Here is a 21666-nt window from a genome sequence, read left to right on the forward strand (position 1 = left end):
TTAGTCAGCTGTAGGTCATTTTATAGAGCAGTGGTAGTGGTCCTATTTTCCCTTGCTCAAAGGACCAGGACCAGCCCTTCTATGGGCCTGTTACCCATCTCCTTCATACTCTTGAGACTGTACCGAGGGACACAGCAAACCTTCCAGCATCAGGCATGGATGTCCCATCCTGAATGAACTAGACTATCTGGACTGCAGGTCTCATGTCATAATACCAGTATGAGAAAAATCGTTTTGGGGGGAGCGGTTAAGGAGAGAGCAATAGTCTCTGGCAATGACCTGTAAAATCATCTTGTAGGAGGTTGTCTTGCTGTTGGCAGTTCAGTTTCACCTGTTGTTACTTTTCTTCCCACCACAGCAGGTGAAACGGATCCACAGTGGTTTCTGCTTCTTAACTGGACAGGTTGATATCCCTGAAGTTTAACAAACTGTGTTATTCTGTAATGAAGTGTTCCCTTCATTTTGTGAGCGGTGCCTTGAACCAGCCGCACCTCTAGGTGGCAGCAGAGCGCTTTCAGCACTGATTTAATGAAACCGGAAAACAGCAGCAGTAGCAGTTATGGCGTCCACAGCGGCGACCCGGACGGCAGCTGGTGCTGCGAAAGTCGTTAAACCGATTTTTAGCCGTGATTTGGACGAGGCTAAGCGCCGAGTCCGCGAGTTATACCGAGCATGGTACCGGGAGGTCCCCAACACAGGTACGGGTGCCCCCTGTAGCGGGTAAACGGTGTGGAAGAAGCGAGGCGAGCGTCAAGGTCGCGTCTATGGAGCGGTGCAGAATAATTAACGTTAGCTGCTAGCACAGAGGAACCTGACTGTAACAACAATGTTTTAAAGACGCTCTCCTCTCTTCTGTCAGATAGAGATGGTGATGTGTCCGTTAAATCTAAACTGCAAAGGGAAGTTCATGATTTCAAAGCAACCTTTAGATACTGACTCTGGCTAGCGTTCGTTTTGGGCTCCAGGCAGATGAGGCTGCATCGAAGATTATGTACTCTGTACTTTATGTTTACACATTTTAACTTAAAATCATACAAACAAATACAGAATCGATTAAAAAAGAACAGAGGTGCATATATTCGTGTTACATTGTTGTGTGGGTTCATGCTTACAGAAGACCTGTTATTTTATTGAATATAATATGTAAAGCAGCCTCGTAACACCCGTAGTTAGCAAGAATTCCATGTTCAGCATTCACTTTGTTTTGGCTCCTAGCAGGTGGTTACTTACACGGTTACCCCTCAGATCCTTTAAGAGGTTTATTTAAGGTGTACATCTAAGGGGTACATTAAATCTTCGAATTTTTAAAAGAACAATTTTCCTATATCCATCTGCGGTGTAAAAATGTGGAACAGTACAAGTCTGGAATTAAAACAATGGTTGGTGAAATATATATTGTTTTATGTGCAGACTAGTACATAGTTAATCATGTATATTGTCTGATTACATGTTATATCGAGGAACACTGATGAGTAAATTATTAAATAGCATTAAGGGAGTAGGATTAAATAAATTTGTACTTCATCCTAGACCTTTTCGAGCATGTAAATTGTTCGGTGTATAGATTTATTCCTTGCAACATGATATTTTTTTTCTGTTTTGCTTTCTATTTACAATGCATTTTGTTATTACGTTATTATTACTATTTACCTCTTCAAAATCAATTAATCAATTAAAAACCGACAGTGATTTCCTTATGTTTAACACCCAAATGCTGATGGGTCCTTATAGCAAAACAAATATGGCATAATGATGATAATGAGTGGCAACTCATTACAAAAACAGTAGGACAATTTTATTTCGAATAGCTGCTGTAGATTGATTTAATTCATGCAGCTGTAATAGTAACATTTAGGAATGATGTCACCAACCAAAATGGCTCTCTGTTTGTGTCTGTTTCTCTGCAGTCGCAGTGTTTCAGCTGGACATCACAACACGCCAAGGAAGAGACAAAGTTAGGGAGATGTTTGACAAGAACAAGCACGTCACCGACCCCCGTGTGATCGACATGTTGGTCATTAAGGTAAAAGCAGCACCTGTGACAAGAAACAGTAAATATGATTTTTCTCAAGGCGGTCTCTCTTAGGGCTCTGAGTGCTGATTAAATCTAACTTAGAGCCACACTGAGTTGTTTACTTCACAGTGTGTTGAGGTATTCTCAGTTTTTCATGTGTGTGTGCTATTTAAAGGGGAAAATGGAGCTTCAGGAAACAATCCACGTCTGGAAGCAGAAGACCCACATGATGCGCTATTTCTACGAGTCTGAAGAACCTCGCCCCACCGACTTCCTGTCCAAATTCTATCGGGGACACGACCAATGAACTGTACAGCTCTCGGCCTGCCCTGTGACCTGTTTTTTGGTTGTGTCCAATTTGACAGATGTTCCTCTTTATTGTAAATATACACTTAACAATCACCTATCTATAGTCCCGTCTCTTTTTTATTATTGATATTGTCACTTGGATCAATTAAAGCCATCAGCACACCATGACTGAACGTGCAGATGCTGTTCTGAGCGGGTTGTTTCAAACAACATAAAGCTTTTTCACTGCAGAAAGTAGGAAAAGCATGTGTGTATGAAGAGAGCTGAATCTTCATCATTATTGTTGATTCCATCAGTTTTATTTATTTATTTTTGTTTTTCCTGCTGCTATGAAAAGCTTTAATCTTGTATTTGGAAAATTGACATCTCCAGACCAAAACTGAGCCGAAAGCTCTAACAGTAAGAGGACAAATAACATTTTACAGTCTGGATTTTGTCCTCCTTAAGATGGGAATAACGTACCAGCTTTGTTCCAAACAAGTTTTATGTTTCATGCAATGAAGTGTTTTAAACAGTTGATAGAAAATTTGATTTTATTGAAATCATTGTGTGTTCTGGTATCGCACAGCTCCACTGATTCTGCGCTGTATTTTACAAGCAGTATTCTTTTTGTTAAGACGTGAGTAGTGAATGACAAATACAGTACAATATGATCAGCCCGGGGCAGCAAAAACCCTGAATCTAGTGCACAAAGACGCAACTCCGGAAAGGTGTTAATCTGCTGAGATGCTCACTGACGCTTGGCGGTGGTCATCGTCACACAATACACAATCTGTGAGGGAAAGAAAAAGTGTGGTGATTTATTTTTACGCTATAAAGACCTGCAAACGGTTACGTCTTAATACAAGAAACTTTAGAACTGCTGCAAAAGCCTGCAGAAAAATAAAGCACACAGAAGTGGTAAAAACACTCCTGCATTCAAGCTGCTAATGTGAGCGTAATGTTTTTGTTATTACAGAGCTGAAGCTCTGAGCAAGAATCTTAAAGCCTGGTCAGCAACATCAAAGGGGACCTATTGTACTGATTGGTGGCCCCTCACAAAGATTGTAAAATGACTATGTTTTGATATTCCTTCTTTTTGACTGGATTACTTACAGTGTTTGATAAAAGCATCCATCACTATTATAGTACACATATATATGATAGAAAACAAAGATAATCTTAATAGGTACCTTTTAATGAAGCATGCTTTTTTTTAATTGCAATGGTAACTCCCACATTTCAGTCTGTACTGAACAACACTGTACACCACAGACGGAGCAGGGAGCGTGCACTCTGCCGCACAGTGACACCCACAGTGACAGCCAGCGATACCTGCTAACCTGAAGCTTTCCAGACCCCTCAATCATCATCGTCGTCGTCCTCGGGGACGAAGATGTCGTGCTCCTCCAGGAGGGCGGCAAAGTTCTTGCTGATCTGCGTCCCCACATACAAGAAGGGCACGACTACCAGGGCGATCCGGATTAGGCCGAAGGGGGTCTGTTCCCCGGTGTCACACACCCCACCACAGAAACAACAACGTTATTTAACGTCGCTCGTGAGACTACACCCTCCGAATCTCCTGATTTCGTAACACTGCGTGCAAATGAGACTCACCTTTTTGGGTTTGGGAAGCATAGAACCGGACGACGAGCACACGGCCGTCCGGCATGCTGTCACGGTGTTCCCCGGCACACTGGAGGGGGTTAGCGGGGATCTGCAGGGGGGGTTGAGGAGAGACAGCCTGACGAGGCGACCGAGGGCCGATGCCATGTTTACAGGGTTTGTTGATGCAACGGCAATGCGGAAAACGAACCGGAGATGAACTGTGATGTGCAAGAAGAAAGTGGAAACAGCGCCCCCTTTTGCTGATTCAACAACACAGTTGTTTTGTTTTCCCGACTGCATTTCTCAAAGTTGAAATAAAACACGGAGGCTACACATTGCGCTTTATTTTCTCTTGCAGCTTACATTTAAATATCATAACCCTTAGCAAACAGCGGTTCATTCATCTTAAAAAGTTCAGACAAGAAAAAGGCAAATCAATAAATTACTGTACAGCATTAAATATTTACAGAATTCTTATACTAACTAAATCATCAAGGAGCAGAAGAACAATAATCATGACAAAATGCATTGAAATAGTGGACCGTACCACACAGTAGATACTGGAATTACGAGAGATGCATGCTAGACATGCACTGATCAAGTGTTAAGTTACTCTGCTGTTCTCAAGTGAAGAAACAATCAGGTAAAGATCACAGACTTCCTAAATGTGACTTAAATTATTTAAAGAAAAAGTTTCAATTTAAAAAAAACAAAACAAAAACAGATGTCTTTCTCAAGTACCAGAGATGAAATTCGACTTTTGTTTGAATCAAACGTGATGTAAACAGCTTCGTGGATGAACTGTCATCATCGCCTCAGCGCAGAGTCATCCGCAGCTTTTCGTCCCTTTCATCCTTGCTCAAGTCCTTGTGGCTGGACCGCGTACTTGTGAGGCAGGGTCGTGGTAGCAGCGGTGGCTCCTCACTACATAGTTGAGAGAGATTCACTCGTCAAAATTAGCGACACTCCAGATCTGATTGTCCGCACCCCGCGATTCTCTTTCTCACCTGATGTCTGAAGGTCAGACGTCTGAAGAACTTGCTGACCTCAGCGGGTTTAAGGGCTCCCGCGGTCTTGCTGCCATCTCCTATCCACACAATTTGCCCTTTAGTGATAGCAGCTCTGAGGCTCACACTCTTGACTATCCAAGCGCTGGGGACAGAGCCGGGCGTGGGCCTGGAGGACACTGTGATGTAGGATGCATCTTTCTGATGGTCTTGGTAGCTCACTATCAGTAAGGAAGAGTGATCATTCATTCAAAGAAAAAAAACAGTACAGAGTACAGTACAGAAAGATGCTCTGTTCTGTGTTTCCTTTTAAAAGCATGATGGCGATTACCTGCAGATGTGACTGCTGTGTCTGTGGTACTGGCGAGCTCCAGCAGGACTGTGGGATATGTAGGATGGAGCAGGTAGAGCTTTCGAATGAGAGGCTCTGCCACGGCAACATCCGGCGACACCTATTAACAGCCGGAGAGCACATTTAGCACAAAAGACTCCTTAACAGAGTCGAGCACAATGGAGTAAAATGATCTTGTGCACAGGAGTCGCAGAGGGCTGCTCTTCCTGGGTTCTCATTAACCTAGCAATTCTATCTGAGGAAGACTTACGGTTGTCTTGGTAACATTCTTCTGTGCTTTGATTGGATCGCTGGCCCAGAACAGGAAAGCGGATTGGCCTGTGGACGTGGAGATTGCAGACGTTTCTAAACGAAGCTGGGGACACACGAACTCGGCGGCCCACAAACGGGTCCCGTTCGCCCCATCGATGATTAATGTCTGAGAGACAAAGAAGAGGAGGAAAAACCATCAGTAAGATCGGAGCAAATGTTACATGTCAGCAAATTCATTTCAGCCCTGAGGGGGAAAAAAAGCATGGAAGAACTTTTGATTTGTTTGTTTTACCTTCATGACTCCATTTGATGAATGCTGAATGAAAAGATCGAGGACTCCATCGCTATTGAAGTGTCCCGCCACTGGTTGACTGTGACATACAAAGAAGTATTTTAGGAACCCATATTTTTCTAGTTTTCAAAAGGATGGGGCAGATGTTTTGGTGGAATGTGATTTTTTTTAAAACAACAACAAAGAAGGGGGCATACAGCTAAAATGAAGTCAGGGAAACCATATCTGACTAAGTGCTATTCTCTCTAACGATTTTGCATTAATCACACGATTACCACACTGAAAGTTGCTAAAACAACAGTTACATGAAATATTGAAAACTTCAGACCACCTCATGGCAATAGTAAGGTGCCCCTCATCAAAATATTATTTTCAAGCACATCAGTTTGTTCAAACCTTGCCACCCTCAAGTGGTTGCTGCAGGGGGGAAAAAACCAAACAGGACTGTACCTGTGAATGGAAGTTGTTTTGTAGGTCCATTTCTTTCGTAAATTCCTCTGCCGGAGCAGTAACTGTATGCTGCCTCCATACACCAGCACCCAGTCACTTCTGGTGGAGTCCAGGTTCGAAGCGGTGTCCAGGTTGTTGTGGTTTCTGCCAAAACCAGCCACAAGAGGGAGCAGGACCTTGGCCTGGTCATGGTCACGTGGGCTAGAAAGGACATGACAAAGATCTGATTTTGACTTATTTTAGACAAAAACATATATGATCTAGTAATCTACTTTCTACTTTAGTGCCAGCTGGTTAAAGGTATTTGGTATTTAAAAAAAAAAAAAAAAGAGTTTGCACATTGAAAACAGATCTATGCATCAGTAGCAGACACCCACCTGTAAATTTGTATGACGGAGGAGAAATTGTCCTTCTTCATGCCCTCCCACCCTGAATCCTTCTTTCGAAGCGCCTGAGTTTCAGGTAGTTTTCCAGTAGCCCGAAAGTAGATGTCTCGCAGGGAGATGGCCTTCACATTACCTAAGGGAACACACGATGACACAAGCTCCTGTGAAACCACCATTAAAATAACTTCAAGGGTCACTTCAATAGTTCTTAAATGAGCTCCTCAGAATCAGTTGTTGTTGTTGTTGTTCAATAACTTTAGTATATTTAATGAAAAATATGCTTAATTTTATCTGATTATTTTCCAGGTTAGAAAGATTTTCTCCATTTAAAGCAGTGCATTGTCAGGGATTGTAACATCTAGTCCTTTTACTGAAACTTCACCTAGACCAAACAGGATGTAGTATACTCCTTGTTGTGTCTCATATAGCCAAGGCCCAATCAGCGTCCCTTGGGCTGTGACGTTGAAAGGCACAGGATGTCCGAGCAACGCTCCCGTCTCTCCAGAGATCAAAGTCAGAGAGAGATCGAATTTCTGAAAATACACAAAGCAGCAAAAAATAAATAAAAATACAAACAAACTGTAAATTCTTCAGCTCATGATGATTGTTAAATCCATGAATTAGAACGAATGAATTGTGCTTACGTGAACACTACAAAAAAAATAATGCTTTGCAAACTCTAACATGCATCAATATAGCACATGAAGAAATAAGGGAGGCTGGCATACGTCATCCGCTGGCAGGGTGGCTACAAGCAGATCTGGGTGTGAGTCGCCCTGGAGGTCTGGAAGTAACACTGCCTGAGATTCAATGCTCTTAATTGATGATGACCACAGCTTCTTTCCTGCGGAGGGAAAGGAAATATCTTTGAATGCTTAGAAATGAATACTTGCAGTTGATTAATTTTATTTACTTCTGCACAGCTGGGACAGCACTGAGTCCAACCTGTGGTGCCGTTGACAGCCGTGATGTAGGATTTGCAGATGAGGAGGCACACGGGCGACGGCACGGTGCTGTACTGCAGACCACACTGGATGTACATCACAGCCTCTGACATGACTTTTTTCCACAGCACCTGGCCGCTGACGGCAGAAAGGGCCACTGCACTGTAAGCTGGGATGAAGCGCATACACCATGTATAAATATCAAAGAGGTTACAGAGAGAGAAAGCACACAGTCATCTTCAATGACTTTAAAACACAAGAATTGGGGGCTTAAGTTTGAATCCATGTTGGATTTTCTCTAATCCACATAGCATCAAAAGAATACACACAGGCTTAAAAATATACTTAAATCTTTTAGTACTGAAGATTATACAGTGTCCTTTAACTTGACAATGCCAAAACTTGCAAGATTAGTGATCATGATTCCCTACAACTGGAAATTTCCCTTTGGTGCCATAAAAAGAATTTCTTTGACAGCACTCATTCGATCGATTAATGCACAGAACATTGGGAAAGTCAAAGGAATTCAGTGAAGGTCTAAGCAAGAGGGAATTATAGATTCCCATAAGTTGAGAAGGTCTCTTGGAGCCATTTCTAAACAACTGAAGATTGTAAGATCATCAGTTAAAAAAAACTGTACAAGAGTACAAGTTAATTGGACGAGTCAACACTTTGCCAAAGTCTGGAAGAAGACCAACTCTGTCACCCTCAGATGAGAGGAAATTGTCTCCATCAAGGCTCAAGTCTGACATGATGTAAAGGAGTAAAGGTCAGGCTTTCAAACCTAAGGACACTGTACCAACTGTCAGGCATGGTGGTGGTAGCATCATGCTCTGGGGCCTTTTTGCTGCCAGTGGTAGTGGAGCACTGCACAAATTGGGATGGAATAATGAAGGACTACATCCAAATTCTTCAACTTCACCTCAAATCAACAGCTAGACAGCTGAAACTCAAATGCAGTTCAGTGTTCCAAGAGGTCAATGATCCCAAACACACATCAAAACCAGTTTTGAAATGGATAAAACAGGTTAACATTAGGCTTCTGGAATGGCCTTCATGAAGCCCCAACCTCAAATCTACTGTCGACTACACTTAAAAACTCGAGTCAATGGTTGGAAAACAAACAATTTAAAGGAACTCCACCAGTTTGGCAGAAGCCAATCAGAATTATGCCAGAAGCCAAAATAAATATATACTTGTGCACACAGTTCGTTTTTTTAAAAGTAATTAAAGATTTGTGCTGTACAATTATTCCAGCCTGAAAAAAGAACAGTTCAAAGAAACCACTGAAAGCCCAAAATTACCATGACACTAATGCTCATGATGAGTGTATGTATACTTCTGACCACAACTGTGGATGGGTACAGGCCTGAGGCTGCAAAGATATTTACATATCTCACATACTTTGTGTGGTGTGGGTCTCATTGGTCGGTTCGGTAACACCCAGGAACACATCCTCCACTGAATCACCATCAACATCCCACAGTGCCAGTGCGGGTGGTGTGACACCTAAAAAAAAGAAAGAAAAAAAAGTGAACACCACCCACTAACAGAAGCAATGTTTCACGTGTAAACAGAGCATGTGATGGGTAGAAAGATGTTTCACAAGCCTGTGTAATGACAGGTGGAAAATTACAGGGTTAGGCACTTTGTCTAGCCTCTACGACTCCTGAGTAAGCCTTATTATTGTGGCACCACTCACTTTAGATATCAGCAGAGGAGAGCGAGATCTTATCAAGCACTGGCTGTTTATTTTTCCTAGTTTACTCTGGAGCTAAGTACAGGCCTACTAATCTACATGCTATGTTACATGATGGGCCTTAATAAAGGAGTCCCTAAATGTGCATTATTATCCTTACCTCCTGTCTCAACATTGCTCAACAGTGCTTTCTCCCACTGCAGCCTCTTTTCCAGGTCTCCCTTCTGGCATGGAATCAGGAACGCACAGAGCAACACGACCACTGTGGCACACACCAGAGGCACCAGAAAAAACGCACTTCGGATAGCATTCTTCACCCTCATCCTTTTTTGTTCATCAGAACTGTGAAGTCCTAGCCCAGCACCACCCAGTGCTCCAGGGCCCCCTCTGTCCTCCCTCTTCCTCTCGCCGCCCGAGTCCCTGTGGCTCCAGTACTGCACTCCCTTCATGTCATTCCTGTCTTGCCTGGATTTGCTGGGGAGTCGCTCTCTCCACTCGTCCTCCTCTTCGTCCTCCTCGTCGTCTTGCACCCCGTCTTCCGCGCCCACAAGTCTTCCAGATCGGCCGCCGCGCAGCTTGGAAGACCCCGTGCCCAGGCAGCTATCCCTCCCGAGACCATTTCGGGGGTAGTTGAGCACAAGGTCATCCTCTTCGCTCTCGTCATCGCTATCTGCTTGGGTGAGAGGGTCATACTCCCCGAGCTCCGAGCCCTTCTTCCCTGCAAAGACACACAGAAACTGCTCATTAGGAGTGCACTGGTTTGAACATGACTCGAACCAGAGGCTGTTGTGCTGCTTGCATATTAAATATCGATTAGGTCCACTTTTTATGGATAAGACATCATCACTGGGCTATTGTTAGGCTGAAAAACCAAAACATCAGAGCTGATTGGCTCAGCAACATTAACCACAGAAGACAACTAAAGTGCATTACGACAGAATGATTTCCATGGTTATGAAAAACAACTTTATAACATCTAAAAAGGGTCCAGAGGTAGGAGTATCATTGTCAAAGTGTACAATCAAGAAATGTCTTCATGAATGTAAATACAAAAGGTTTACAACAAGCTGCAAACTGCTGGTTACACTAAAGAGCAGGGAGGCTAGATTAGACATCTAAAAGAGCTTGCACAGTTCTGAAAAAGTATTCGGACAGATGAAGCCAAGATGAGTTCATACCAGAATGATGGGAGGAGAAATATGTGGAGAAAGAGAGAAACAGCTCATGATCTGAAGCATACTGTCAAACATGTCTGTTAAACAGGATGGAAGCATTGTTATGGAATGAGCATATATAGACTAAGTGGGTCACTAGTGTTTATTGGTGATGTGATCGCTGAAAGAAGCAGCAGGCTGAACTGTGAGGTGTACAGACTCAGACAAATGCTACAAAACTGAACAGACAGCTCTTCACAGTACAAAAGAATAATGACCCAAAGCAAACTGCAAAAGCAACCCGAGTTTCTCAACGCAAAGAAATTAGATATTATTCAATAGCGGAGTCAGTCACCTGATCTAAACACAATGAAGCAACTTTAGAGGAGCTAACAAAACTGAAATCAGAGACCCATCAAACAAGCAGCAACCGAAGGTGGCTGCAGTAAAGGCACGACAGAGCATCTCAAGGGAGAAAACACAGCATTTTGTGACGTCAATGGGTTTTAGACCTCAGGCAAATAGTGACTACAAAGGATTTTCATGCAAGTATTAAAAACTATCCTTATATTTAAACGTTAATTTAATATACAATATACAATAATTTTGAGCCTCTGTTTGATTACACCACTTTATTACCATACTGTAGCGGTGGGCAGAGGCAAAACTAGAAAAAAATAGTGGATCTAACTATATTCCTGTATTTTGAAGCATTTTTTGATTGTCGCCCCCCCCATTGCACAATAACACTTAAAACAACAATAAAAAAATAAAAATAGTAATAACACGATGACGTCAGCTTGGTTATTTTATTTCATTAATGCTTGTCAGCATTTTTTCACATTACAGATATCTTTAATTAAATAGAAATACTATTAGAAGAAAGAATGGAAAGAAGATCAGATAGAATACAAATAGAATAGAAATACTATTACCGTAATACAGGCAATGATGGGCATCACTGTCTATAGTAGGATATTGTCGGCAGGTCTGACCTTGTATTATGTATTTGTCATGAAAAAAAATATTTTATGGTGAACTGTCTAACAGCAGGTTAACATTAGCTAGCAGCTAGCCGTCGTTCAGCACCACCACACACCGCCGTCAACGTGCCGCTCTGACGCTGCACTACACAAACAGAAAAACTGCGGCCAACTGATTTGACTAGGATTAAAAAATTGGCACGAGAAATTGGCAGAGATAAAACGGAAAACCTGACAACTGCGTATGACAAGAGGTAAAATTAAATGACTTCGCTGCATTCAGAAGGCTAAGAAGCGAGATAGGAGAGCACAGACTATCAATGAAGCTAAGCTCCGTTACGTCTGCACATTGGTCTGATAAATAATAAAAATCAGTGCGGCATCTTACCGGGCAGTTTGAGGGCACGGGACAGCGCTGCAGCCATTTCTCCTCTAACAGAGCCGACGTGAGGCAGCAATGATGTGCGGACCCAGACACCCACCGAACCAACGGTTTGGCTCTGCGCCAGACCGTTTGCATCATGGGACTTGTAGTTTATGAGGAACTCTTGCTTTGCGACGTCTGTAACGGTACCTATATATTTATAAACAGTGGAAAAACAACATGGACATTAACTACGTGCTAAATTTGAAATCTTCACGTGATTTTTTAACAATATATTTACCCTATAGATAATACATGAAGTAAATATTTATGCGGAATATTTATTTGACGTATTTCGCAATATCGTTGTGTTGTTTTGCACTTTGGAACTTCCTGCTCCACCGCGTTCTAATTACTATACCTAACACTCCTACTGTTAGATATTACCTGGGGTAATAATCAGGTATGTATTTGACTGACGAGCAGTCGTTTTTTAATTTGACAGTGTCTGGGATTCGGGGAAGGTCCTTGTCCCACGAGGCATCTCGCAAAGTAGGCGAGTCACCTCTGCAGGCAGACCTGTGCCCTTTCAAAAATTAATCTCGTAATTTGAACGAGGACACGGGCGTCACCCCGCGTCGTTATTTTCCTTACTCATCAGTTTAAGGCATGACCTAACTACGGTGGAGGACGGGCATAGACCATGTACACAGGCACTCTCTATTATGGTTTCAAATACAGTTTCCCCCATTATGTTTTTTTAACTTTCAATTGAATTATATTTATTTCAGTGAATAAAACAACGATCAAATAGCCAGATTCTGACCTTTTTAATCGTTATATGCAATGTTTATGTCGTAAAATCGCTGTGATATCTGGCGCAAAGCATCATGGGTATGCAGGTATGCGCGCTATTCGTATTTCGTCAAGACTAATCGATCACAGATTTATTACGGTAGCAGCACGGTCGTATTTTAACTGTCTTAGTGTGTGTTTTGAAGACGACAACGTTAGCTATTCTGAATCTCCTATAAATATATCATAATTCTCAGTGTCAGCTTCCAATAGCCATTTTGGATTTTGGCCCAAATCAGTTCCCGTAGTCATAGCTCCCAAGAAATCTCAGGCGCGCACGCGCTTTTGGAAAGTGTGTGAGAAAATGGCAGACGTCTCTCTGGATGAAGTTATACGACAGCGCCGTATTAACGTCAAGGCTGCAGCGAAAAGGTATTTTTTGAGTGTTAGGAGACTGGTGCATGTGTGTTTATTAAGGATTTCGAAACTTGTAGTAACATTTCTAAGCGCATATCGAAAACTTATTGCTGCTTGTAGCTCTCGACAATCGTAAGCTAACGTTAGCATGTTACAGCTAGCAGCGATTACAGGCTGAACGCTAGGCTAATAGTGGCTTCCACAAACCGTAGGCCTTCACGTTTGAAGCCATTCATATTGAAGACAAAGAAAACGCAGTTTAATCTCGGAACCACTCTCCGCTTAACTAAACAGATTTCTTTGTTTAAGTCTTTTAATTACTCGTGTTTTTCAGCGTTTTGTTTGTTGCTTCACTCGTCAGGCTTGGCTAACTAGCACGCTAGTGTTTTTTTGGCAACAAATCGTAGTTTTGTCCTCACTTAATGAACAAAGGTGGTAGCTGGAATTGGTATGTTTCCATAATCATCTGAGAAAAAATCCTATTCAAAGTGTTTCTAGAAGTGATTGTAACGTGGAAGGTATCGCTTAGTCCTAATGCTTGTTGTTGTGTTGTGGTTGAACCTAATGAAATCTTGTTTTTCTCAGGCCAGCGTTTGGACGAGGTTCAGGAGGAGATGGAAAAAGCTTTGATGCCAGACAGAAGATTGGAGTTAATGATGTGAGACAGAGGCTTGGAGGAGGCACAGGTAATGCCCAACAAGCACTAAAGTCCAGCAGATCAGTGGGTGTAAATGTTACTTTGTAATGAGCAAAGTCATTGTCTTAAAACTCTCAATTTCTCCCCTTAGGTTTTCAAGTAAAAGATGCCAGAGAGAAGCTGGGGCAGAAAGATGCTCGCTTCAAAATCCGTGGCAGGGCAGGAGCAGGAGTGGTGCAAGATGCACGTCAGATGATCAACTCACGCAAGCAGGGACAGAGTCAGTTCACTGTCTCTGCACCGACCACACTAAAGACAGCAGTAACGCAACATTTACAGAGCCAGACGCTTGTGCCGCAGATACAGATACACACCAACAACAATCTTGCTGGTGTAAATACAAGGCAGTTTGGTTCTAATGTACAAGGACCGAGTCCGAAGGCCAGTGCAGTGCCACAGCTGAGCAATAATGCAAGAATGATGGATGCTCGTGATAGGCTCAGCCTCAAGAGGAGCATTGGAGGGACCCAGACACAAGCAGCAGTTGCACCACCTTTAAAGATAACTAAGACCATCCAGGTGAGAATAAATAAATCAGGCTTGCCCATATGTATACTTGTAGAAATATACAGTCAGAACTTCCTTAAGTAATATATTATGTTTCTTTTTCCAGCAACGTCCAGTAGGGATGTTGGGAGGAATACGTGCCGCTACACAGGTAGATCAGTTTCTCTTGACATATTTAAATGTAACAGGACACTTATGAGCCCATTTCTAAAGGTTTAAGATATCATACTAAATGGATTATTTTGTTTTTCCACAGCCTACTCTAAATGAGCATGATGGCGCCCCAAGTAAACAGTTAAAGATCACAACTGCAAACAATTTGTTACAGTCTCGGGTAAGATGTTTCTCTGTGACAGGGCTACACATAGGCCTTCATACAGGAACTCCAGCGTGTCTGCTGTGTACCTACATTAACTAGAGCGTTATCTTTCTTGTCTCCTTTTTTCCACACAGCCTGGTACAGCAGGCTCAGCATTCTCCATGTCAGCCCCGATCACCAAGGTGGTTAAAAATGATGCTTACACGGCCCCACGGCCCGCTGTTCCTGTGGCTTCTACTCGGCCCACTACCAGCCTGGCTGCCACTCGGTCTTCAGCTGCAGCCTTACAGCCAGTCTCTAGGACTCTTCAGCAAAGCACAGCAGAAACCAGTGCAACAGCTCCTACTCCTCCTCCTCAGGTTAATCCTGTCATTTTTATCTGCAGCTCAGTGTGTGTTCTTTCAAATTGTGCTCATATAACTTGTGTTATTATGGTTTTTATTATTATAATTTGTCTTTTGGCTTGATGCAACAAGTCAGACGAGTTTCTAACATAACATCTGCATCATGCCCCAGACAAAGGAAAACAATTGATTTCCTTTAATTGCTTTATATATAGCTGGGACATGTGACATATAGGATTGTCAAAACACCAGAATTTGAAACTCGATACTGATACCTCCCATTTTCAATACAACATCAAATATTTTGGCCATTTGCCCATTGTGCTACAACAGCAGTCCTGGCAATAAGGTAATTTTTTTTTGCAAAGTTAACGTCTTAACAGCCGGCTCACAGCTGGATACAAAAAAATAACAAACACATTTTAATAAATTATTGTAAAAGTAGAAAAGCTAGTTTATCATATTGTCCACATCTGCCACCTCTTCCCTGGTCCTGCAACCTTTCTCTTATTCACTGTTCACACTGCTCTGCCTCAGGCTGCAGCCCTTCTTCTCCTCAGCTCTGCTCTTCAGGCCTGAAACTCGTCTGATTCTGCTGCTCTGAAATTTTACTCTTTATTTGCTCAGATTAGTTCTCCACACTCTGGACTGACAGCAAATTTGGAAATGGGAGCTTTACTGATCTCTGAAATTCCTCTTGAAGTGTTATTCAGTGTTAACTTCTTCAGCTGTTAGTGAAGGGAGGAGCTGTGTGTCTGTGTGCAGCTGTGCTGTGGGACGTTGTGTATCAGCTGGAGGAGGCCAAAACGGGACTGTTGTAACAATACTGTTGCAAATCTTAATTTGATATTTTTAATATTGATTAATACCCAACTATCGATTTTTATTTGACAATCCTAGTGAGGTGTATTAAAAATAACTGGCATAATTTAAGATAAATAATTTAAATCTTCAAAATAACAAATAACTAATGTTGTAACATAAATGTAGTGGAATATAGACTGTGGCCACTTTTGGAAACACTCCTGCATGCTGCAGAAATTATGCCGACAGTCAAAGGCAACAGCTGTCGTCAGTCTGCAGCTACATTTCTGCCACATTTCAAGGTCTACCAGCAGCCTGTCTTCATACAAATCCTTCAATTTTTACTTGCTCTTAATTCAGTAAACAGGTGTCACTTTGTGAAACATAGTGGAGGTAAATCTTTTCTGTTTGTTTCGTGTTTAAACTTAAACCAGCGTTTAATAAGTTTAAAGGACTTTGGTTGGCTTAACTATTATGATTTTGATTGCAACTGCAGTAACAAACATACTTGTTAACTTAGAATAAATGCTGTCTGGAGCCTGTATTACTCTGTTGCGGACACAGGGTGTAGTTGGTGCACTGTAATATCAGTGGATGAGTCCAAGTGATAAAAAAACAAAACAAAACAAAAAAACAGGCAGGCTCACGGACGTCTGTGCGCTCACTGTCCGATGATGAAATCTGTGTCAAGCGGACCTGCAGACGTGGAAAGGATAAAATCCGCTTGAGCCCGGTGTTTGCCATAGAGGACAGGCTGCAGCTCCACCCTGTAATAAATCATCTCACTGCTTTTGCGGTGGTAACCGGTTTGTTTTTGTTGCCCACATGTTCCTTTATACATATTACAATTCACACACATCAGTTTTTAGTTGCAGTTGCAAATGAAACTCTCAAAATGTCTCACCCTTCATACCACCCTTGCCTTTTTTGCCGTCCATGCCACATCCCAATGAACCCTTCTTACTTCAGTAGATTTGCACATTTAAAGTGAAATTTTTTTAGGCTAACGGGTGAAAATACTGAATGCAAGATTAAAAGAAAAAAAGTTAAGACTTTTTGTTTGGTTGTTTTTGTTTTTTAAACCTGGCTGCAGGCTCTTTATGATATAGACCCCTGCAGTGATTCTGTTACATGTATCAGTTTGAATGATATTTAATGTGTTCACACAAGTCATTGCAACTACATTTACTTGACTGTTTGGTTTTGTCATTTTTCTTTTTAGCCTGCTTTTAGCCCTTTGGAGGGGACAAAAATAACAGTGAACAATCTGCATCCCCGAGTCACTGAGGAGGACATAGTGGTGAGGAACTTGCTCTGTTTGCCTTTAACCTTCTCTTGTTTGAGATTAAAATGATGAGTCATTTAGTGTGTATTTGTAATGCCTGTCAATTTTTGTCCACAGGAACTGTTCTGTGTGTGCGGTGCCTTGAAGCGAGCACGGCTGGTGAAGGTAGGCGTAGCTGAAGTGGTGTTTGTCCGTAAAGAGGACGCCGTGAGCGCATACAGGAAGTACAACAATCGCTGCTTGGACGGTGAGTGCCAAGAGCAAGGACGCACACATGAAAGTCTTCTGTTTAACATGCAGTTTAATGGCTGCTGTGGCAACGAGATGTTTTGCGAGCTTGTTATACATTATATATAGTGTCATGAAAATGTGTTAGACTCCTTTCTGATTTCCTAATATTTTGCATATTTGTGATACACAAATGTTTCAGAGTGTCAATCAAATTTTAAGATTAAACAAGGATAACAAAGTGCAGTTTTTAAACTATGATTGCCTTTATTAAGAAGAAAACGCTACCCAAACCTATCTGCCCTTGTGAAAAAGAAATGATCTCCCTTTTTAATTCATGAATTAAATGTGATTAACCACAGTTTTGTAAAGATGAGTTCACTAAACACCCAGACCTGAATACTGCCAGATCTGCTGGATCAAGAAATCACTTAACTTGAGGCTGTCTGACTAAAAGGCTAAAAGATCTCAAAAAACATCTCATGCCACGATCTGAAGAAACAGCTGAGAAACAAAGTCATTGACATCTGTCAGTCTGGAGACTGTTCCAAAGCTGTTTCTAAGACTTTGGGATTCCGGTGAACCATAAGAGCTATTATCCACAAATGGAGAAAACTTGGTGAACCTTCCCAGGAGTGGCCGGCCTACCAAAATACTCCCAAGAGCGCATCGTTGGCCCATCCAGGAGGTCACTAAATAAACCAGGGCGGCATCTAAGAACTGTAAGCCTTGGTCAAGGTCAGAGTTTATGATTCAGCAGTAAGAAAGAAACTGGGCAAAAATGGCATCTATGAGAGAATTACGAGGACAAAATTATTGCTGACCAAAAAAGAACACAAATGGCGTCTCACATTTGCCAAACCATCTTGATGATCCTCAACACTTTTGGGAAAAATATTCTGTGGACTGATGAGGCAAAAGTTCAACTATTTTGAAGGTTTGAGTCCTGTTACATCTGACATAAAAACTTAACAGTATTTCATAAAATAAATCAAACATGGTGGTGTTAGTGTGACGGTCTGGGGTTGCTTTGCTGCTTTGGGACCAGGATGATTTCTCATAATTGATGGAGCCAATTATGCAGCAGGACAATGATGGAAAATAAAACAGCAGGTCCACGTCTGACTGGCTCAAAGAAAAAATATTTAAGGTTTAGGAATGGCCTAAACCAAAGTCTGGACTCAAGTCAGATTGAGACGCTTTTCCATGACCTTAAACAGACCGTTCGAGCTGGTAAACATCCCAGTGTGGCTGAATGAAAATAATTCCAAGAATTCAAAGAAGAGTGAGCCAAACTTCCTTCACAGTGACGTGATAGACTCATTGCCAGTTATTCCAAATGTTTGATTGTAGTTCTTAATGCCAAGAGTGGCACAACCTGTTATTAGGTTCACAGGGCAATTACGTTTTCATACCAGGCCTCTTAGGATTGGATAGCTTCTATGACAGTAAATTTAATCCTTATTTGAAAGCTGCATTTTGTATCTACTCAAGTTTTCTTTGTGTGATATTAAAATTTGTTTGATCTGAAACATTCAAGTGTGGCAAACATGCAAAAACCTAAGAGATCAGGAAAGGGGCAAATAGTTTTTAACAGCTCTGTATGTGGTCAGGATCGTTGTGATTGGTTCATTTGTGTCATCTGTTCTTTTCCTTTTCTTGTCCACCCGCAGGCCAACCCATGAAGTGTAACCTTCATATTCAGGGAAATGTCATCACTTCTGATCAACCCATTCTATTGTGAGTGAGCCCTCGAGGCTTCTTTAGTTAATTTCAAATTAATCTGTACTCAGTTGTGTTTGCATGCTGTGTGAGACCAGGGTTGGCTCAGACAGAGAACTTGGGGACAGCATGTATAAGGGGTCCATGAAAAGGCAGTGAGTCACTGTATCCTTGTTATATGTGACCTTTTGTATAGACAAAGTATGTAGTGTGTTGGGTGAAAATCCAAATAACAGAACTGGTTAAAATGCATTACAGTGCTGATGATCGTCCTTCTTCCCTTCACATACTTCCTCTGTGTAGGAAGAATCCTAATTTAAAGAAATCATTGTTTTGCATATTTTCATTGTGCTATAATCTGACTTTTATCTACATACTAAAACCTATTACCTGTCCATTTACTGCATTCCTAAAGTAAAAAGTATTTTATTGTGATCCTCTGTACAGCCTCTCACTTTATTTGCTGTCTAAAGTGAGCGACTCTAGCTTCCATCCCCCTTAAGGAAACTTTCTTCTGATTGGCTGCCCATCATTAACAGAAGGGGTGAACATTGTGTGTGTGTGTGTGTGTGTGTGTGTGCGCGTGTGCGGGGCTTTTGTGCTCACAGCCAGAGCTGTGAGACTTAAATGACCGTGTTGTCCTCTTATCCTCTTTCACTGACTTCACACAAATTCAGGAATAGAAATAATAGTCTGAAAACAAACATTTAAAACAGTCTGTAGCCTAAGTTTTTAGCTTTGGTGACGTTAGTGGGCATATTTAATATGAACTGAAGGAAACTGTATATAAGGGAAAGCACATAAGTCCATTTTGAGGTGGTTAGTAGCATTATTACATTGCCTTTGGAAAACAAGGTACTCGTGATAATAAGTTCACACAGAAATGTAAATACCAGGTGCTGTTGCTGTGTTCTCCACTAGAGGTCAGGCATGCAACCCTTTTGGCGTAACAGCTGTCTCTTTAACTGAGTGTTGTGTCTGTGTGTTGTTTGAACCATTAAAGGACTTAAAAAATAGTAACAACTGTTTGACTTGCCCACAGGCGACTCAGCGATACTCCGGGTACAGGCGGCAGCAGCACAAAGAAAGAAGGTCTGCCCCCTCCTTATCACGGCCCGCCGGTCAGCGCTCCTCCTCTCAGCCCACACCAGAGGTGGACCCCCAGACCATCCTCAAAGCTCTCTTCAAGTCCACTACACAGTCGACCTCCACCACTGAGCCTCCCAGCTCACAGGCCACTGCCTTTCGCATCAAGATATAGCCCACGTCTAAAGTGAAAACACTCTGTTCATGTTAATGCATTCTCAGTGTTCTCATTTGAAACTGTGGTGTTCACATTGACAGCAGCCAGCACACATTCTCATGAAACTGATTTTTACACATTTGATATACATGACTCCTGTGAACGTGAAGTTCATCATTCATGCATCCTCGTTTGGGTTTTATCAGAAGTCACCTGTTGGTTTTGGAAACGGAGCGGGGGACGGTTTCATATGGTCTTTTAATCCGATGTAGAGGTGGAGGAGGAGATTTAATTGCAAAGGGTGTTTTTTTTTTCTTTTCTTTTCTTTTTTTTTCTTCCATATATTAAGTGACAGTTTGATTTAGTTTAATATATATCCCATCATCCCGTCATTGCCGCTTTCCTCCAACTTCCAAAAGGGGAGGAGTTAAAAAAACAAACCCAGCCAAAACCCTTTGACTGACTAATTGACAACTGTGTGGTAGTGTTATTCTTGAGAGTTATGTAATATTTAAGGCTGAATATTCATGCAGGTGTGTTCATTTATCTTATCAGTACTTCCCTTTGGGTTTTATGAGTGTGTAAAATGCATTGGGGGGGGGGGGCGATATACAAACAACACAAAAAACCTAATCTATGTCATGTCTGTTTTATTAGGAAGGACAGTTTGGTTAAAATGTGGGAAGATGACTCAAGTTGAGCCCAAAGTGATGCCAAAATAACTGAAAATACCTGCAAATCGGGGACCGGTGTAAACTACATAATACCATAATAACTTCAGTAAGCTAGCTCTCAAAGGGACATGTCAGTTTATTTGGTTTTAACATTCTTGTGGCATCCAGACTCGTATGCTCTGTGACTGGTTTTTGCTTGATGGTCAACATGTTTAATTCTTTCTATTATTACTCTCGATTTGTGTTGAAAGACTGTAATTTACGTTCTATTGCATTCTTGGTATGTCATGCAAAACGAGACAAAGTGGTAGGATGTGTCTGAAATGTCACCATTAAATATTTAGCTTTGTAGATGATGTATGTGACTCTTCTTTGCTCTTCATATTATGAACTCTGTTGATTTATGTATCTGTGCTGTTAGGCTTTCTAAAAACAGTTCTGGACTTGTGAATGATTTACAAGTTTGGTGCTGAACCTTTAGCCGTCTTTGTTTCAGTTTTACTTTTTATAAATACACGTCTACAAGTAAAACCAACAACCAAAATATTAAAAAGGAGAGATTCACTCCAGTTGTTAAAATTGGTTTGAGGGAAGCAAAACCATGGAGGCTTGTTTCTTTAATCATTAAGTCGAGCTCAAATTTTCAACATACCAACTCAAACTTCTGAGAAAATAACTTAAGTAATTAGTTATTTTGTTGAAATTTTGACATAAAAATTTCAGCTTTCATTTAAAAAAACATCTTAAATTTAAAACCCTGGAACAGGCTGGTGGAAAATGTTATATGACAACATAAATGATAAATGATCCTCTAACACTGATGACTGTAACCTCATTT

General features: G+C 41.5%; 4 protein-coding genes and 1 non-coding gene across 6 annotated transcripts; 2 read left to right on the forward strand and 3 right to left on the reverse strand.

Annotated features, from left to right (window-relative positions):
• Positions 1-515: 515 nt before the first annotated feature.
• Positions 516-2420, forward strand: ndufa6 (NADH:ubiquinone oxidoreductase subunit A6). The gene is made up of 3 exons (XM_003443103.5): positions 516-698; positions 1908-2023; positions 2190-2420. The coding sequence occupies exons 1-3, from the start codon at positions 560-562 to the stop codon at positions 2319-2321; spliced, it is 387 nt and encodes a 128-aa protein (XP_003443151.1). The 5' UTR covers positions 516-559; the 3' UTR covers positions 2322-2420.
• A 180-nt stretch (positions 2421-2600) lies between these two features.
• On the reverse strand, positions 2601-4147 carry smdt1a (single-pass membrane protein with aspartate-rich tail 1a). 2 transcript variants are annotated; one of them, XM_013270151.3, is made up of 3 exons: positions 3920-4147; positions 3638-3802; positions 2601-3095 (listed from the first exon to the last, which is right to left on the reverse strand). In XM_013270151.3, exons 1-2 carry the CDS (start codon positions 4073-4075, stop codon positions 3665-3667), a joined length of 294 nt encoding a protein of 97 aa, XP_013125605.1. In that variant the 5' UTR covers positions 4076-4147; the 3' UTR covers positions 2601-3095; positions 3638-3664. The 2 variants fall into 2 exon arrangements, with proteins under 2 accessions (XP_013125605.1, XP_003443245.3); XM_003443197.5 differs by having other exon boundaries at positions 2839-3095; positions 3646-3802; positions 3920-4146.
• Positions 4148-4239: 92 nt separating this feature from the next.
• fam234b (family with sequence similarity 234 member B) lies at positions 4240-11965 on the reverse strand. The gene is made up of 13 exons (XM_005468441.4): positions 11818-11965; positions 9453-10010; positions 8998-9102; positions 7595-7762; positions 7378-7493; positions 7032-7182; positions 6641-6782; positions 6264-6464; positions 5814-5892; positions 5520-5687; positions 5249-5369; positions 4918-5138; positions 4240-4834 (listed from the first exon to the last, which is right to left on the reverse strand). Exons 1-13 carry the CDS (start codon positions 11852-11854, stop codon positions 4832-4834), a joined length of 2070 nt encoding a protein of 689 aa, XP_005468498.1. The 5' UTR covers positions 11855-11965; the 3' UTR covers positions 4240-4831.
• A 345-nt stretch (positions 11966-12310) lies between these two features.
• On the reverse strand, positions 12311-12464 carry LOC112846815 (U12 minor spliceosomal RNA). Its single transcript, XR_003219987.1, has one exon. It is a non-coding gene; the product is annotated as a U12 minor spliceosomal RNA (small nuclear RNA).
• Positions 12465-12777: 313 nt separating this feature from the next.
• poldip3 (polymerase (DNA-directed), delta interacting protein 3) lies at positions 12778-21184 on the forward strand. Its single transcript, XM_003443195.5, is given in 11 exon segments — positions 12778-13020; positions 13591-13691; positions 13794-14221; positions 14316-14360; positions 14466-14543; positions 14663-14887; positions 16899-16976; positions 17079-17208; positions 18863-18929; positions 19954-20009; positions 20012-21184. Coding segments are annotated over 11 exon segments (1437 nt in total). The 5' UTR covers positions 12778-12952; the 3' UTR covers positions 20173-21184.
• Positions 21185-21666: the final 482 nt, after the last annotated feature.

This window comes from Oreochromis niloticus, linkage group LG4 (assembly GCF_001858045.2).
Source record: "Oreochromis niloticus isolate F11D_XX linkage group LG4, O_niloticus_UMD_NMBU, whole genome shotgun sequence".
NCBI lineage: Eukaryota > Metazoa > Chordata > Actinopteri > Cichliformes > Cichlidae > Oreochromis > Oreochromis niloticus.